The 16,383-nt window shown below is 49.3% G+C and overlaps 1 protein-coding gene and 1 pseudogene across 1 annotated transcript in view; one reads left to right on the plus strand and one right to left on the minus strand.

The window, feature by feature from the left end:
- Nucleotides 1-16,383, minus strand: part of LOC107974624 (uncharacterized) — a 50,658-nt gene that overhangs the window by 1,856 nt on the left and 32,419 nt on the right. Inside the window, exons 3-5 of the mRNA XM_063811794.1 lie at nucleotides 14,733-14,892; nucleotides 14,246-14,575; nucleotides 5,651-5,841 (exon numbers count right to left, since the gene is read on the minus strand). Coding sequence (XP_063667864.1) covers nucleotides 5,651-5,841; nucleotides 14,246-14,575; nucleotides 14,733-14,892 — 681 coding nt within the window. The remainder of the gene's footprint in view (nucleotides 1-5,650; nucleotides 5,842-14,245; nucleotides 14,576-14,732; nucleotides 14,893-16,383) is intronic.
- Nucleotides 389-1,060, plus strand: LOC134810032 (large ribosomal subunit protein eL30-like; annotated as a pseudogene).

The following is a 16,383-nucleotide window of genomic DNA, read 5'->3' on the forward strand; positions in this document are numbered from 1 at the left end:
ATTTGGAAACAGGGTGTTGCAGATGTAAATAGTTAAGATGAGGTCCTACCAGATGACAGTGGGCCCCTAATCCATGATGACTGCTGTCCTTACAGGAAGACAGCCAGGTGACGATAGAGGCACAGGAAGAATGCCGCATAACAGCAACAGAAACGGAGATTAGGGGGATGCAGCTGGAAGCCCGGGGATGATGAGGATTGCCAGCAACCCACAGAGGCGAGGATGAGGCAAGGAGGAATTTGCCCTACAGGTTTCAGAGGGGACAAGCCCTATGCACACCTTGATCTTGAACTTCTGGTCTCCAGAACTGTGAGACAGTAAGTTTCCATTGTTCAAGCCCCGATCTGTCATACTTTGTTAGTGCAGCCCAAGCAAACTGATAGGGGCGATGTCTGCCCCTTCTTTGCTCTGCCCTCTGCCACCTGCCATGGCAGCCCCCCATGGCCCCTTCTCAGGTGGTGACCCCCTTCTCCTTGGTGGCACCCTCAATAATCCCCTATCCTGTGTCTGAAAATGGGCAATCACCTTTATTAAAGAAATGAGGCTTTTCTCACTCCCCGGCCATCTTAGCGGCTGCTCTTGGTTGGGGTCCGTCCTGCAGCTAAGGCGGGAATTTGGTGGCTACAAAGAAGAAGAAAAAGTTCCTGGAGTCGATCAACTGTAGGTTCCAACTCATTATGAAAAGTGGAAAGTATGAGCTGGGGTACAAGCAGACTCTGAAGATGATTAGACAAGGCAAAGCAAAATTGATCATTCTCACTAACAACCACCCAGCTATGGAATGTTGGCCAAAACTGGTGTCCATCACTACGGTGGCAATAATATTGAACTGGGCACAGCATGCGGAAAATATTACAGAGTGTGCACACCGGCTATCATTGATCTAGGTGATTCTGACATCATTAGAAACATGCCAGAACAGATTGGTGAAAAGCAAACCATGCAAAATTTTCCTTTAATAAAATTTGCCTGAGCTTGTTAAGAAAAAGAAAGAGAGAGAGACAGAGAGAGAGAGAGAAAGAAAGAAAGAAAGAAAAGAAGGAAAGAAAGAAAGAAAGACAGACGAGGGAGGGAGGGAGGGGAAGGAAGGAAGGAGGTGGGAGTTGGATGCAGGGAATGCGACCCTCAGAGACCCGCTTCGAACAGCCCATCAGACCCACTTTTGCCCTTCAAAGGAGGTTGAGAAGCTCCACGCTGTTGTCCATGCAGCTTTTCCTGCTCAAGCTGCAGCTGGGACTTTTATAAGAAACTGCCTTTTAGAGCCAGGTGACATCCCACATGAAGAAACCAGGGCCGGTGCAGTGGCCCATGCCTGTAATCCCAGCACTTTGGGAGGCCGAAGTGGGAGGATCACTTGAATCTAGGAGTTTGAGGCCAGCCTGGGCGGCATAGTGAGACCTCGTCTCTACAAAAAATAAATAATAAAAAAATTAGCTGGGCATGGTGGCACATGCCTATAGTCCCAGTTACTTGGGAAACTGAGGTGGGAGGATGGCTTGAGCCTGGGACGTGGAGGCTGCAGTGAGCCATGATCATGCCACTGCACTCCAGGGGGGTGACAGAGCGAGACCACTGTCTCAAAATAAATAAACAAGGAGTGCCACTTATTGTCACATTTGGATTTGTTTCTAACATCGTGCTGAGTTTGGTCACCCACCTCAATCACCTGATGTGACTTGAAACCACTTTTGGCTATTTCCAAAAATCAGCTCCGCACTGGGAGGGGTTAGGGCTGCCCTTTAAGGAAACATTAAAAGCTCAGTATCTGCCTTTGGTGGCTCCCTCAGGGGCGCTAGCTTCTGACTCATCAGCATCATTTTAGCTCTCTGAGGGTTCAGAAATAGAGGAAACAGCACTTCCTTTTGGTGAACGCCTTTGTATTATTTTATTTTTTCACCATGATACTGAAACTAGCTCATCCTGGGAGAGTCAAAGGAAGCTCATATGTTTTCCCTGAGCTGGGCTAAATTCCTGATTCTTCTAATAGGAAAGATCCAAAACTTGCCACGGAGTCTCCCCTCGTCTGCACTGAGTCACATACCTGTGGGCTTCGAGCTAACAGACCTTTTTTAATCAAAGAGAAGATGAAAAAGGCACCTTGCTTCTGTCCCATTTTTAGATCTTTTTTAGCCCCATTTCTTCTCTTTCCTTCCTCCATTTTTGGGTTTGTTTGGTTTCATGCCTGAATTAAATGTTAACAGGAGGAGCAAATTTTATACATTGCCTGAAGTCATCATTGTCAGAGAAACAAATGCAATCTTTAGTGAGACTAGCAACGGTGGGTTACAGCAAGCACAGTTACTAAAGCTTTTTGCATCGAGTAGCTGTGGGGTCCAGGGCCCCATCTCTCTGGCCCTCACTTGCTCATGAGCAAATAGAGGCTTCAGGTTGTAGCAGGTTGTCTCAAACTAGGGACGTATATTCAACAAACCTGCACCTTATTCAAATGTAGATTCTGATCCTTAGGTTCTGGGTGGGGCCTGAGATCCTGCACCTCTAACAAGCTCCCAGATGACAAGCATCCAAGATCACACTTTTCCTAGCTCTGGATCACACTTTTCCTAGCTCCTAGCAGAATCTCAGGCTCATCCCAGCCTCTTGAGCCAGAATTCAAATTTTCACAAGAGCCCCGATTCGTTCAGATGTGCATTAAAGTGTGAGAAGCCCGCGCTGGATCACTGAGGGAGGTTGCAGTTGCACCTGGGGAACCAGGAACCGCGGAGGCACGAGCCCATCCTGGAGACCCTGATTTAGTTGGTGGGGAGTGGCCTGGACATCGATTGCTGCCTATTCACAGTGGTTCTTGATTTTGCTGCCATTAACATCACCTGGGGAGCTCTGAAAGGCGTCCCCGTGATGTTAATAGGCAGCAAGATCGGGAACTACTAGGCTGTGGGTTCCTCAGGTTCTAATCTATGATGTCATTGGCTTTATCAGGGCAATTTTTCCTGGCCACATTAGGCAGGAGAGGTGCCTGTGCATCTCAGAAGTGTCTATGGAACTCTGCTTCTGAACTTCCCAGCACGCTCAAAACAGGACCTGGTTTACAGCAAAGGGCCAGCTCCTGGCAACATCATGAAACAAACGTACACTATCCTCTACCCAGGGTTCCCTTCAGCCTATAGGTGCCCGACGGCCCCTGCTCTGTGCTCCAGCCTGACATCAGGAAACCCACGAATGGGAGAAAATCTCATGTCACCTGTTTACAGGTGAGTGAACATTTAAGTCAATGGGTTGCTCTCTCCTGGGGAGCTCTAATTGTAGAATTTAAGAGGGCAGAGTGAAGCCAGTGGGAGTCCTGCCAGGTTTGAGTCACAGCTTGGCCACTTATGAGTCCCTCTCATTACCCCACCAGAGCCCGGCGTCCTGATGCATAACACCCACCACCCGGCTTAGGGAGGGCTGACAGAGTGAATTACTGACAGAGGATGGCCCTTGGCCATTTCTGCTTCCTTCACTTTCCCATCACTGCCTTAGAATCTGGAGAGACTCATGCTGGCTTCACCTGGACAGGCATCCCGACACGCAAGCGAGGATTGCTCCCACCAATTTTCTGCGAGAGAAACAGGGGTTCGGTTGATTCCTGGCAACACGTTCGTGTGGGGATGCACGTGGGGGTGCAGGGCTGGACTTGGGAGATGCTTCAGCTGATAGCACACTTTTCCTTTGGGGACTTTTCTTCCTGCTGTTATAACACCTGTCTCCAAACAAAGCCTTCATTGGTCAACAGTGAATGATTCATTTATTCTGTGCATAGACCTATGGCGTGAGATGCATTTGGAAACCTTGAGAACAGCGGTTCCCAACCTTGGTGCTTGGAGTAATGTCCGAGGACATTTTTGGTTGTCACAACTGGGGCAGGGAACTGTTGCTGGCATCTAGTGGGTGGGGTCCAGGGATGCTGCTAAACATCCTGCAGGGCAGAGGCTAGTGCCACCGCAGAGAATGATCCAGTGCAAAAGGTCGCTGGTGCTGAGAATCCTACTTCAGACCCAGGGCAAGACTGATTGGATGTGTTCATTTATATCTGCTCTTGTAGCCGTTCAGTCAAGAAATGAGCACCTTGAATGACTATTAAATCAAGACAGGTTGGGTGTGGTGGCTCACAACTGCAATCCCAGCACTTTGGGAGGCCGAGGCAGGTGGATCACTTGAGGTTAGGAGTTTGAGACCACCCTGGCCAACATGGCGAAACCCTGTCTCTATTAAAAATACAAAAATTAGCTGGGCATGGTGGTGCATGCTTGTGATCCCAGCTAATTGGAAGGCTGGGGCATGATAATCACTTGAACCTGGGAGGAAGAGGTTGCAGTGAGCAGAGATTGCACCGCTCTACTCCAGGGTGACAGAGCAAGACTGTCTAAAAAAAAAAAATCAAGACAGATCTCTGAGACCCCACAGGTCAATGGAAGATGAACAGAGGGGCGGTGGGGCTGCCCCCCACCCATGTGGGAGGCATGGGCAATGCCTAGGTTGACCAGCTGCCCATGCTCTGAGGCAGTAGTCTCAGGGCAGGGTGTGCACACTCCCAGGCAGGGCAGCACTCACTTATGGTACAGAAGGAATCTTAGAGCTTCCCTTACTCAGGAATGAAATGAGCTCTAGCCCCTGCCGTCACCTTTTGCTCAACACTCACCCACTCCAGGCTTCAAAAGGAGGCTGCCCACATGGACAGCTCAGAGGGACTTCAGGGCACGTGGTTGATGGAGAAGCCAGATGCAGAGTGGTGCACTTGGGGGTGCAGTTCAGGAAGCCACGGGGTGGGTGTGAGGGTGTAGTGGAGCGTATCAGTGCAAGGATACCCTGAGACTGGGGGTGACATTGACTCCACAGGCACAGGAAGGGGCTTGGAAACAGACTGAACTCAGATCATGCATGTCATGAGGGGAGGGGCTGGAGGCTTGGGGTTGGGAGAAGCTGCCTCCACTGCTGAGGGCACCACTTCCTGGTTCAGCCCCGGCAGGCCTGCAGATCCCCCTGCACCCTTTCCCTGAAGATGGCCCATCTGTGCCTAGACAGGTTGGCATGTGTATTAGATTCTTAGGGCTGCCACAGCAAAGAACCACAGACTGGGGGGCTTAAATAACACAAGTGTATTTTCTCACAGTCTAGGAGGCTGGAATTGCAAGGAGCTCAGGGTGTCAGCAGGGCTGGTTTCTCCCGAGGCCCCTCTCCTTGGCTTGCAGGTGGCTGCCTTCCCATGGTGTCCTCACATGGCCTCTCCTCTGATGTGCCTTCCTCTTCTTAGAAGGATACCAGTCCTATTGGATTAGGGTCTGCCCTAAATAACTCATTAGGACATAATTACCTCTTTAAAGATCTTAACCCCAAATATAGTTTTATTCCAGGGTTCTGGGGGTTAGAGCTTCAACATGTTGATTTTGGGGGACACACTTCATCCCATAACAGTGTGGGCTGCCATTCTCCACTGGCCCTCTATCCTGGAGACACACCTCCTAGAGAGTTTCCTACAACATGCAGGACATCTAGTTAAATTTGATTAAATTGTATTTCAAATGCTGCATGGGATACACTTACACGAAAAATTATAATTGATCTGAAATTTACATTTAACCCAGCATTCTATATTTCTAGCTGCTGAGTCTGGCACCTCTACCCACTGGGAAACCTCCTACCCATGGCTCCTCACCTGGGCTGCCTTGGTCTGGGACGGACACAGAAAGGTGGAGGGTGGAATTGGTGTCTGGCCTCATGGCTCTTTCAGGACAACCTATAGAAGCCACTGAGATACTGGGGTGGCCTGTGGTTTGATGGAAACCGCAGCATCTATTTAGGCGAATCCTGGAGGTACTTCCTGTTTCTCTTCCAGTTTTCACATCTCTGTAGAATGGGAAATGTCACACAATAACGAACCACTAACAAATGATCCAATTTCCAGTTGCAGAAAACACATGATGTCATGCACATCATGATGATGAAAATATGGGTGCCCAATCCCTTACCCACAATTCTGAAATCCAAAACCCTCTGGGAACATTTTTTATGTGTAAATTTGAAGACAAAACCCATTTGGGGATAAAATTGATTTGAATGGACTTGGGACTATTTATAGACTTTCTTTATCCATTGGTGAGAATAGTGATACTGTGTTTTCTGGGGGGCACTGTCCAGACATGTGGGGGGTTGCAGGAGATTGGTCAGGGTGGTGGGAAAAATTGTAGAAAGATGCAAACCTTCCTGGAAGGCCAGGAGGTTTTACAAAAGCTTTGGAAAAGGATTTGGGCTGAAGGCAGCCAGATTCTCTTATCTGGTACCTGAAAGCTTAGGTTAGATAACAAGGGGGTGTAAAGAAACTGATCTAGATAAGTTAGTTTTCTTAGGCCTCAGAACCTGGCCTTTAATTGCCTGTGTGCAGGACTGCTGTCTCTGGGGGAATGACCATGTAAATTACCCACAAGTGTGTTGACTCAAGGCCTTTGTCATTAAATCTGTACTAAATAAATGCCCGCAGTGCCAGCTTGTCAGGGCCATGGCTGCTGACTCTTTACAGCACCCTCCTCAGTGTCTGTGAGCGGCCCGGTCCCCTAGCCCACTCTTTCACTGGATACCTGTGTCTGAGTGCATGTGTTCATCTGTTGTTCGGCCAGGATCTGCAGGCCAGACCCAGCAGTGGGTGATAAGTGATATTCAGGATATGTCCTGTATTACCAGCCTACAGCTCCCCAAACTCGAATGCCAAAGACCCACAGCTTTCTGGATAAGTGATTGTGCAGCTACAACAGCAGACAGGCACCGAGCTCTTAAACTGTGGGAGGCACAATGCTAAATGCTTTAGGTTTCTTATCTCTTTAATCCTCATAATCTGCAAAATGGATACTTTTATTTGCATTTTTGATAAGCTGTTTTTGTGTTGAAGTATGACATGCCCACAGAAAAGCCCACGAATCAGGTGCCCAGCTGGAAGAATTATTAGAAAGTGAGCCCACACCCATGACACCACCCAGCACCATCTCTCAGCAGCGCCCCAGAGGCTCCCACCACAGCCTGCCACCATCATTACCTCCCAGATTCTCACTTTCATCACCAAAGATTCATTCTGCCTAGAAAAAAAAAATGCTGTCATTTATTGAGAAGTTACTATGTGCCAGGAACTTATATTATTTCTCACATTGACTCTATCAGGGTGAGTATTCTATTTTTTTTTTTTTTTGAGATGGAGTTTTGTTTTTGTCACCCAGGCTGGAGTACACGGGCATGATCTTGGCTCACTGCAACTTCTGCCTCCTGGGTTCAAGCAATTATCCTGCCTCAGCCTCCCGAGTAGCTGGGACTACAGGCACATGACACCACACCTGGTGAATTTTTTTTTTTTTTTTTTTTGAGATGGAGTCTCACTCTTCACTCTGTCACCCAGGCTGCAGTGCAGTGGTGCGATCTCAGCTCACTGCAACCTCTGCCTCCTGGGTTCAAGTGATTCTCCTGCCTCAGCCTCCCAAATAGCTGGGACTACAGGCTCATGCCATCATGCCCGGCTAATGTTTTGTATTTTTTTTTTTTTTAGTAGAGACAGGGTTTCACCACGTTGGCTAGGCTGGTCTCAAACTCCTGACCTCAGGTGATCCACCCGCCTCAGTCTCCCAAAGTGCTGAGATTATAGGTGTGAGCCACCATGCCCGGCCAGGGTGAGTATTCTTATTATTTCATTTTACAAGCAAAAAGAAGCCAGAGCTGAGAGCTGTTATGTCATGTTCTATTCTACATCATATTGTGCATCTTATCATGTTATGTATCATAACCTCAGCTCAGTGAATTTTCAAAAACAGAACACACTCTGCTAACTAGCACCCAGATCAAGGAACAGAATATTAGAAGCAGCAGAGAAACTGCCCCCTCAATCCCACAGCCCCCCAAGTCGCTACCCACTCCCAAAGGTAAGCACTATTCTGACTCCTGACACCTTTTGCCTGTTTTTGAACTGCCTGTCAATGGAACGAAATGGTCTATTCTTTTTGGTGCCTGATTTTCTTTCAGCATGATGCTCATTAAGCCCATCCACATTGCCACGTGAGGCTGGAGTTTGCTCTTTTTTACTGCTGAGTAGAATTCCACCATTATTTAAGCACACCTCTATTTATTCACCCATTTTCCCCTTGCAGGATGGAGGTTAGAAATGTTTTCACTTTTTAGCAATCACCAGCAGTGCTGCTCTCTAAATTCTTGCGTGTCTTTTGGCAGACAGACACACATGTTTCTGTTTAGCATATGTGTTGGGGCGGATTGGGGGTATCACAATAGTGTGTGTGTGTGTCTGTTTAGCTTTTCAAAAACTTCCAAACTGGCCAGGCATGGTGGCTCACCCCTGTAATCCCAACACTTTGGGAGGCCGAGGCAGGCAGATCACTTGAGGCCAGGACTTCAAGACCAGCCTGGCCAACATGGTGAAACCCCATCTCTAACAAAAATACAAAAAAAAAAAATCCACCAGGTATGGTGGTGCATGCCTCTAATCCCAGCTACTCAGGAGGCTGAGGAATGAGAATCACTTGAACCTGGGAGGAGGAGATTGCAGTTAGTGGAGATCATGCCACTGCACTCTAGCCTGGGTGGCAGAGCGAGACTCCATCTCAAAACAAACAAACAGGCCATGTGAAGATGAAGGCAAAGATCAGGGTGATGCCTCTACAAACCAAGGAACCCCAGGTTTTCCCTGCCAACACCAGAAGTTAGAGGAGAGGCCTGGCAGATTTGCTCTCACAGCCTCAGTAGGAACCAACCCTGCAGACACCTTGCTCTTGGACTAACAGCCTGCAGAGCTCCGAGGTGAGGCACTTCTGTGGTTTAAGCCCCTCTGCTCATGACACTTTGTTACTGCAGCCCCAGCATACTCCTCCACGGAGTGATGCTTCATGTTTAAAAACACATCTGCTCTGTAAAGAACACTCATCTGGCCGGGCGCGGTGGCTCACACCTGTAATCCCAGCACTTTGGGAGGCTGAGACAGGCGGATTACCTGAGGTCAGAAGTTTGAGACTAGCCTGGCCAACATGGTGAAACCCCATCTCTACTAAAAATAAAATTTAAAAATTAGCAGGGCATAGTGGCAGTCACCTGTAATCCCAGCTACTCGGGAGGCTGAGGCGTGAGAATCACTTGAACCCGGGAGGTGAGGTTGCAGTGAGCTGAGATTGCACCACTGCACTCCAGCCTGGGAGACAGAGTGAGACTCTGTCTCAAAACAAAACAAAACACTCATCCTAGTGTTCCTTGAGGGGGTCTGATTAGCAGCTAATGTGTTTACAACAGCTTTCCCTTTTCAAATTTGATTTCAGAAGCCATCAGCTGCATGATTTGTTGTATGTCTGAATGCTTGAAGTGAAGGTTGATAGTTGATAGAAGCTGGCTGATTCTGGTCTATAAGTGTGGCTGGGCTGACAAACAGGCATCCACCCACTTGGGCTGGGTCCCGGGAGCAGCCTCAGGAATTGAGATTCCTGCATCTGCCTTCATGGTCTTTATCTTCCAGGCCTCCTTCTCCCTGTAATGGCTCAGGCGGGGACCACGGCAGAGGGTGGGCCGCACCATCTTTCAAGGGCAGCTGGGCCCCTTCTGGCAGCTGGACGAACCTTATTCGGCGCAGTGGCTCATGCTTGTAATCCCAGCACTTTGGGAGGCCAAAGTGGGTGGATCACTTGAGGTCAGGAGTTCAAGACCAGCCTGGCCAACATGGTAAAACCCCATCTCTACTAAAAATACAAAAATTAGCCAGGCATGGTGGTGCATGCCTGTGGTTCCAGCCACTCGGGAGGCTGAGGCATGAGAATCGTTTGAACCCGGGAGGCGGAGGTTGCAGTGAGCCGTGATCTATCACTGTACTCCCGCCTGGGTGACAGAGCCAGATTCTGTCTCAAAAATAAAGAATGCTGTTCTTCCTGGGCAGAGAGTTTCTCTGTTCTGGAGGTCATCCAGTAGCCCAGCCCCAAGGTGATCTCTCTGGATGGGTGAGGGGAGGAGGGGTCTCCTCCAGCTGGAAGCATCGAATCAGGACTAGCACTTCCTAAGAGCACGTGGCCCAGAACTGGGCTAAAAATAGTACAATTTTTAAAAATTACACTAAGCTTTGATTTCAGAGTGTATTGGTTTCCTGGGGCTGCTGTAACCAAGTGCCACAAACTGGGTGGCTTAAGACAATGCACATTTATTCTCTCACAGTTCTGAAGGCCAGAAATCCCGAAGCAAGGTGCTGGCTGGGCCATCCTCTCTCCCAAGGCTCCCCAGAAGAAGCTGCTGTTGCGTCCCCTCATTCTGATAGTCACAGTGCCCCTGGTGTCTTTAGTTTGGAGCTCCAATGTCTGCCTCTGTTTTCACGTGGCCTTTTCCCCGTGTGTCAGTGTCTCTGTGTCCAAATTTCTCTCTTTTTTTAGGACACCAATCACTAGATAAGGGCCGACCCTCCTCCAGCATGACTTCATCTAAATTTGACTGCATTCACAAAGACCCTATTTCCACGTAAGGGCTCACGCTGAGATTCCGGTGGACATACATTTTGGAAAGACACTGTTCAGCCCAGTATAGAGTCTTTCCTGTTTTGAAGTAAGTTTTTGCTAAATTCAATTTTAGAATGCCTTCCTCCACTTCCTTGAGCTTGGATAGTTTAGAAATTTGAAAATTTGCCTGTTAGGGTAATCTCCGTATCTTAACATAATGTAAGTTTATTTTGGTCACGTGAAGTTCAAAATGAGTGATCTTGAGGGGCAGTTGGTGTCCATCTAAGCAGCGATTTGGGGGCCTGAGCTCCTTCTATGTGGGATGCCCCAATCTTCCATGTGGGAACCCTCCAATCTTCCATGTGGGTCCCAAGGTCCCTATGCTCCCCTGTCTCAAGCTGAAGGGGAAGAGCATGGCGTGTGGGGAGCCAGGCCAGGAAGTACTGCTCATCCCGTCCATGTGTATTCACTGGGCCAGAATTCAGCTACAGGCCACAGTGAAGCCGGGAAGGGTAGGCTGGCCGTGCACCCAGGAAGCAGAGGAAGGGGTTGGGGAAGAGCCGCAGCTGAGGCTGGCGAGTCAGGATGGCGCCTGGAGGGCAGCTCCTCCTAGGACTCATTTCCCTTTGGTTTCCCCCCTTCTTCCGCCTCTCCACCTTGCTAGCCCTGGCGGGTCTCTAGTCAAGAGGGTCAGTTTCCAAACCTCATGGCACGAGACCCTTCCCCACTGACATGCAAACAGCAAAGGAGCACCTCCCATTTAAGGGGAGACTGAATGATCAAATGCTAAAGGAATACATCTTTGGGGGTGCTGTGAACGCCCTCAGTGAATCTGGGTGATCCAGCCTGGTGGATTGTGGGGGCCCTGAAGATGCACTTCTCACTAAACCTCCCTCTATGCCCACTAGGAGCCCACTGCATCTCAGAGCAGGGGATGGAACAGTTCCCCTGGGGCGGGGCTGGTGCTTAGGAAGCTGGGCCCAGGTATCCTGGACGGAGTGCTTGGAGTCTTGTCTGAACAGGCTCCTCAGGCTGTGCCACACAGTCCCAGGGCAGATTACACTTGACACCCGCCCCCTCACTGGCCACTTCACCTTGCCAGTGGTTTTCAAACTGCCAGGCAAGGCCAGTTGAAACCAGTGCTTAAAAATAAAACAGGGCAGGGTACAGTGGCTCATGCCTGTAATCACAAGAATTTGGGAGGATCCCTTAAGCTCAGGAGTTGGAGACCAGCTGGCAACATAGTGAGACTTTGTCTCTACTAAGAGAAAAAAAATTAGCTGGGCGTGGCGGTGGGTGCCTGGAGTCCCAGCTACTTGGGAGGCTGAGGTGGGAGGATTGCTAGCCCAGGAGGTTGAGGCTGCAGTGAGCCGAGATCGCACCACTGCATCCAAACTGGGTAATAGACTGAGACCCTGTCTGAAAACCACACACACACACACACACACAACCTACTAGAAAAATAGCAGGTACATAGAACACAGTGAGAGAAAGTGCTGTGTCATTAGATCTTGATTCCGTGTTTATATGTATATTTTCTGGGTTGTGATATGAAACATTTCTTTCCAAGTGAGGCAATCAAAAACTGAAAGCTGGCCAGGCACAGTGGCTCACCCCTCTAATCTCAGCACTTTGGGAGACCAAGATGGGAGGACTGCTTGGGGCCAGGGGTTCCAGACCATTCTGGACAACATAGTGAGACCCTCATTCTATAAAAAATTAGTTTAAAAAATTAATTAAAAAAATTAGCCAAGTGTGGCATGCACCTACAGTCCCAGCTACTTGGGAGGCTGAGGTGGGAGGATCACCTGAGCCCAGGAGGTTGAGGCTGCAGTGAGCTATGATCATGCTACTGCACCCCAGCCTGGGCAACAGAGTGAGAAAGATCCTGTCTCAAAAAAACAAACCAAACCAAACAAATTTGAAAACCACTGTCCTATGTGGAAGAATTTGGAAGTCAGTGATAACACAGGGAGGTAGTAATTATTTTCCAGGTTTCAGAAGTGCTTGTGGGTCCCGATAGGAGAGATGCTGTGATGGTGTGAGGTCAAGGAGGACTCTGGGCTGGGTTGAATCGGGGCTGTACCACTCCCCTCAGGAGGTCCTTGTGAGGGCGACTCCATTGCCTGGGCCTCCACTTTTCATCTGTAAAATGGGCTAAATATCTACCTTGATGTGGGGAGGAGGAGGATGAAATAGCTCCTCACTATTGAATGCTCCCTGTCCTAGGATTTGTTCTGAGTCTTTTATGTGTATTACATCAGTCTTTCTTCACAATATCCCTCTGGTTAAGTGCTAGTACCATTAGATTTATCAGTACAGGTAAGGACACTAAGACACGGAGAGGTGAAGTCACCTGCCCAAGTGAGCTGATGTCAACGAAAATCTGTATCATGCCAAATACTGTGTCTGGCACGTAGCAAGCACAGAGCAAATTTTAATTTTCTTACCCTTAATTTTGTTTCAATCGCTTTAAAGGATCCTCAGATATAGGCAGACGAACAAGCTGGTGGAAGATGTGTGAGAAGCACACTTCAGACTGCCAGGAAGCTGGCTTCTATGGAGTCCTAAAGTGTGAAATTAGCTCCTCTTCTGTGAGGGTCCCTGGAAACAGTGGCTGCTCCCTGCAGGAGGCAGAGTCCCTGCAAGCCCTATTCTTCAGCATCAGAGGAACTGCAAGGGGAGTCAAAGAAAGGGGACCCTCCCCTCCAGCCCTTAGGGGAAGACTCATCGATGGTTTTAGGGAGGAAAGAGAATGATGGGCCTGGCTCACAGTACACTACCTTATTGCTGGATTTTAAAGATTAGAGGCCCAGGAACCCCCAGCCCTACTCCACACCCTACAATACAGATCAGCTTCAAGGGGTCTCTACCTCCCCTGCCCACGATGGCCAGCCCCACTCCTCCAGGAGAGACTGTGGCCCCCACTGTCTGGAGGCCAAGGGAGAACAGAGCTGCTTCTCCCTGGGGGAGATCAGACAAGTAATTAGACCAAACTGCAAGAGGCAGCTATGTCATTGCTTCTCAGAAATGATAAACAGCGCAAACAGAGGATTGCAGCACTTCTTCCCAGGGGCACTGGGACATTTGCTCTCAGAGTCCAAGCTGGGTCGCATTTTAATCAGAGGGGGGCTGTGGACTGATTCCCTGCCGAGTGCAGAAATGTTTCATCAGCAATTAGTGTGAGCACTCCGAAAGGAAGCTACACGTTCTCCTTGCCTTGTTCCCACGTTTGCTTGTTCCAAGTCGTGTCTTTATACTATCTTAACTATATAATGTCATTTGTGCCATATTTTAAAATAGTTGTCTTCTTATAGAACCCATGACTTTGTTTGACTTCCTTAACAAAACTTAGTAATTTACCTTGCACAGAGCCTGCCCATATTGGATATGAAATTAGTATTTGCAGAATAAAAAGATGTTGATGACAATAATAATATACATAATGACATAATAATATTAAAGTAAAAGCTAACTTGCGGGGGCCCTCTCTTCTGCCTCCTGTCTGAAGAGGGCTGCCTCCGCAGTGAGCCTGGACGTGGGACTACTGCACACATGACCCTGCGGACATCAGGCCGGGAGCAGGTGGAGGCGGGCGGCGGAGGAAGTGGTAGAGGAGGAGAGGTCAGGAGCTCCCTGAGCCAGCGCTCCCACAGAAGGAAGTTCATCAGAAAATCACAGAGGGCCTGGGACCCAAGGTCCCCCATCCCTCACCGCACCCACCCCAGCAGAGGTTTGTTCCCGAGTACCTGTGTTTTAAAGTGCCCAGGTGGCCTCCAGCTGCCCACTCTAGCACTTACAAGTTTGGAGTCCAGGGTCCCCAGACCGTGGGGTGGCAGTGAGCACACTGGCCTCCTGAAGTAGTGGGCAGGTCAGAGGATCCCAGGCCTGGCTGCTCAGAGTGCTGTCTGCCAGCTGGGGGTGACATTCCTGTCCTGGCTATGACTGTCCCCTCAGCTTCCGCCTTATTCACCCCTGATGGGAGGCAGAGGTGGAGCCGGGAGAGCTCTGCCCATGACTGTGCTCCAAGAGGCTCCACCTCCGTGTGCACCCAGAAGGCCCACAGGAGAGAGGTTGTAGCCTGCAAAGCGCTACCGCCTGCACGACTGCACGGCCGGCTCCGCAGGCTCCTCGGAAACGATAGCAGGAGCAAAGATGAGGGCTACAGTGCCAGGTGAACACCTGGGAGCCGTCTGTGTCCGTCTCTGAGTTCTATTCGTTTGCTAAGGCTGCCCTAAGAAAGTGCCACATACTGGGAGGCTTATAGCACACAGGTGATTTTCTCACCTTCCTGGAGACTGGATGTCCAAGGTGTGGCAGGCTGGTTTCTCCGAAGGCCTCTCTCCCTGGCTGCAGGTGGCCGCCTTCCTGCTGCATCCACCCTCGGCCTTTCCTCTGTGCAACAGCGTGCCTGCAGTCTCTTCCTCTTCATATAAGGACCCCAGTCCTAGTGGATTATGGCCTACCCTAATAGCCTCATTTAACCCCTATTCCCTCCTTAAAGGTCCTGTCTCCAAATACGGTCACATTGGGGGTTAGGGCTCCAGCGTATGAATTTGGGGGGACACCAGTACACAGCAGGAGGAAAATCACTTTCACAGTCACACAGCACTTCCAAGCTGTGTGTGTTGCCTTACGTGTCCAGCACCATGCGTGAAGTATTGTCGCAGCTGTTTTCGTTAGGATGTGTGGGAAGAGCACATCTGTCATCAGTTCCAGCCCCCAGTGACCAAGAACACTTCCCTTTGGCTCTGCCTCTGGCTCACACTGGACTGGGACTAGAGCTCACAGCTGCAGGTGCCAGGCCTGAGGGCTGCAGGCTTGCTGCCAGGCCCAGGGCATGGGCTATCCATCCCATATTCCACCCAGGTGCAGACAGACCAACATGAGTACCCAGGAGAGCTGCAACCCCTGGGCGCCACCGAGACCCCCTCTCAACCTGGCCCCCTCCATTCTTTCATTTGAGTAATGCAGGTTCTCTAGGCGCTATATACAGTGCTGTGCAAACTCAGCTTCCAGCTTCGTGCAAAGAGACCCTTGTGAAGGGGGTCCTTAGACTACCTTTGGGTTTGGCAACTCGCTAGTAGGACTCACAGCACTAAGAAAGGCTATTAGATTTGTGCTTACACTTTGAAAATACAGATTTAAATTAGCAAAGGAAAAAGGAACATAGAGCAGAGTCCAGGAGAAACTCGCACAAGCTTCTGGTGTCCTTGCCCTGCGGGGCTGAACGGATAGCGTTTATTTTCCCCAGCAACGATGTTTCACGGCACACTTGAGGTGTTAGCCACCATGAAAGCTTACCTATGCACTGGTGTTCAGGGTTTTCATGGGGGTCAGTCACATAGGCATGCAGTGCCCATGTGACTGACCTCGGCTACTCGGACCTCAGCCCAACAGAGGTGAAATTAATAGAGCATGGCCCAGAGCCTCAGGCATGTGTGAACAGGCTTTCATCATAAATCACACTGTTGGCATAAACTAAGGATGTGGCCCAAGGCCTCAGATACACAAAGCCACCCTTATCAGGAGGGACACTCCAAGGACTCAGGGGTCATCTCTTCGGAGCTGATCAAGGCTGTATGCAGGGTTTGGTCAACTCAGATCTGCTGAGTCACCCTTGACATCACAGCTGACATCCCTAAGTCTCTTTGGCTGGGACATGTGGGAGCTGCTACTGTCAGTGTCAGAGGCTTTCTTTGATTCATGTTTGACAGTATGATTTGGGAGAAATTATATATTTTATCCTAATTTTCATTTATTTCATTATCAGTGAAGCAGAACAACTCTCTACGTGTTTTATTGCCATTTGAATTTCTTATGTACTTTGTCTAGTAATTTGTTCATACATATGTTGAGTTATTTACATTTTTATAATTTATAGGAGCCCTTATGAATTGTGCATATAAGCTCTCTGTCATATGTGGCAAATACGCTT

The sequence above is a fragment of the Pan troglodytes genome, chromosome 4, assembly GCF_028858775.2.
Source record: "Pan troglodytes isolate AG18354 chromosome 4, NHGRI_mPanTro3-v2.0_pri, whole genome shotgun sequence".
Classification (NCBI taxonomy): domain Eukaryota; kingdom Metazoa; phylum Chordata; class Mammalia; order Primates; family Hominidae; genus Pan; species Pan troglodytes.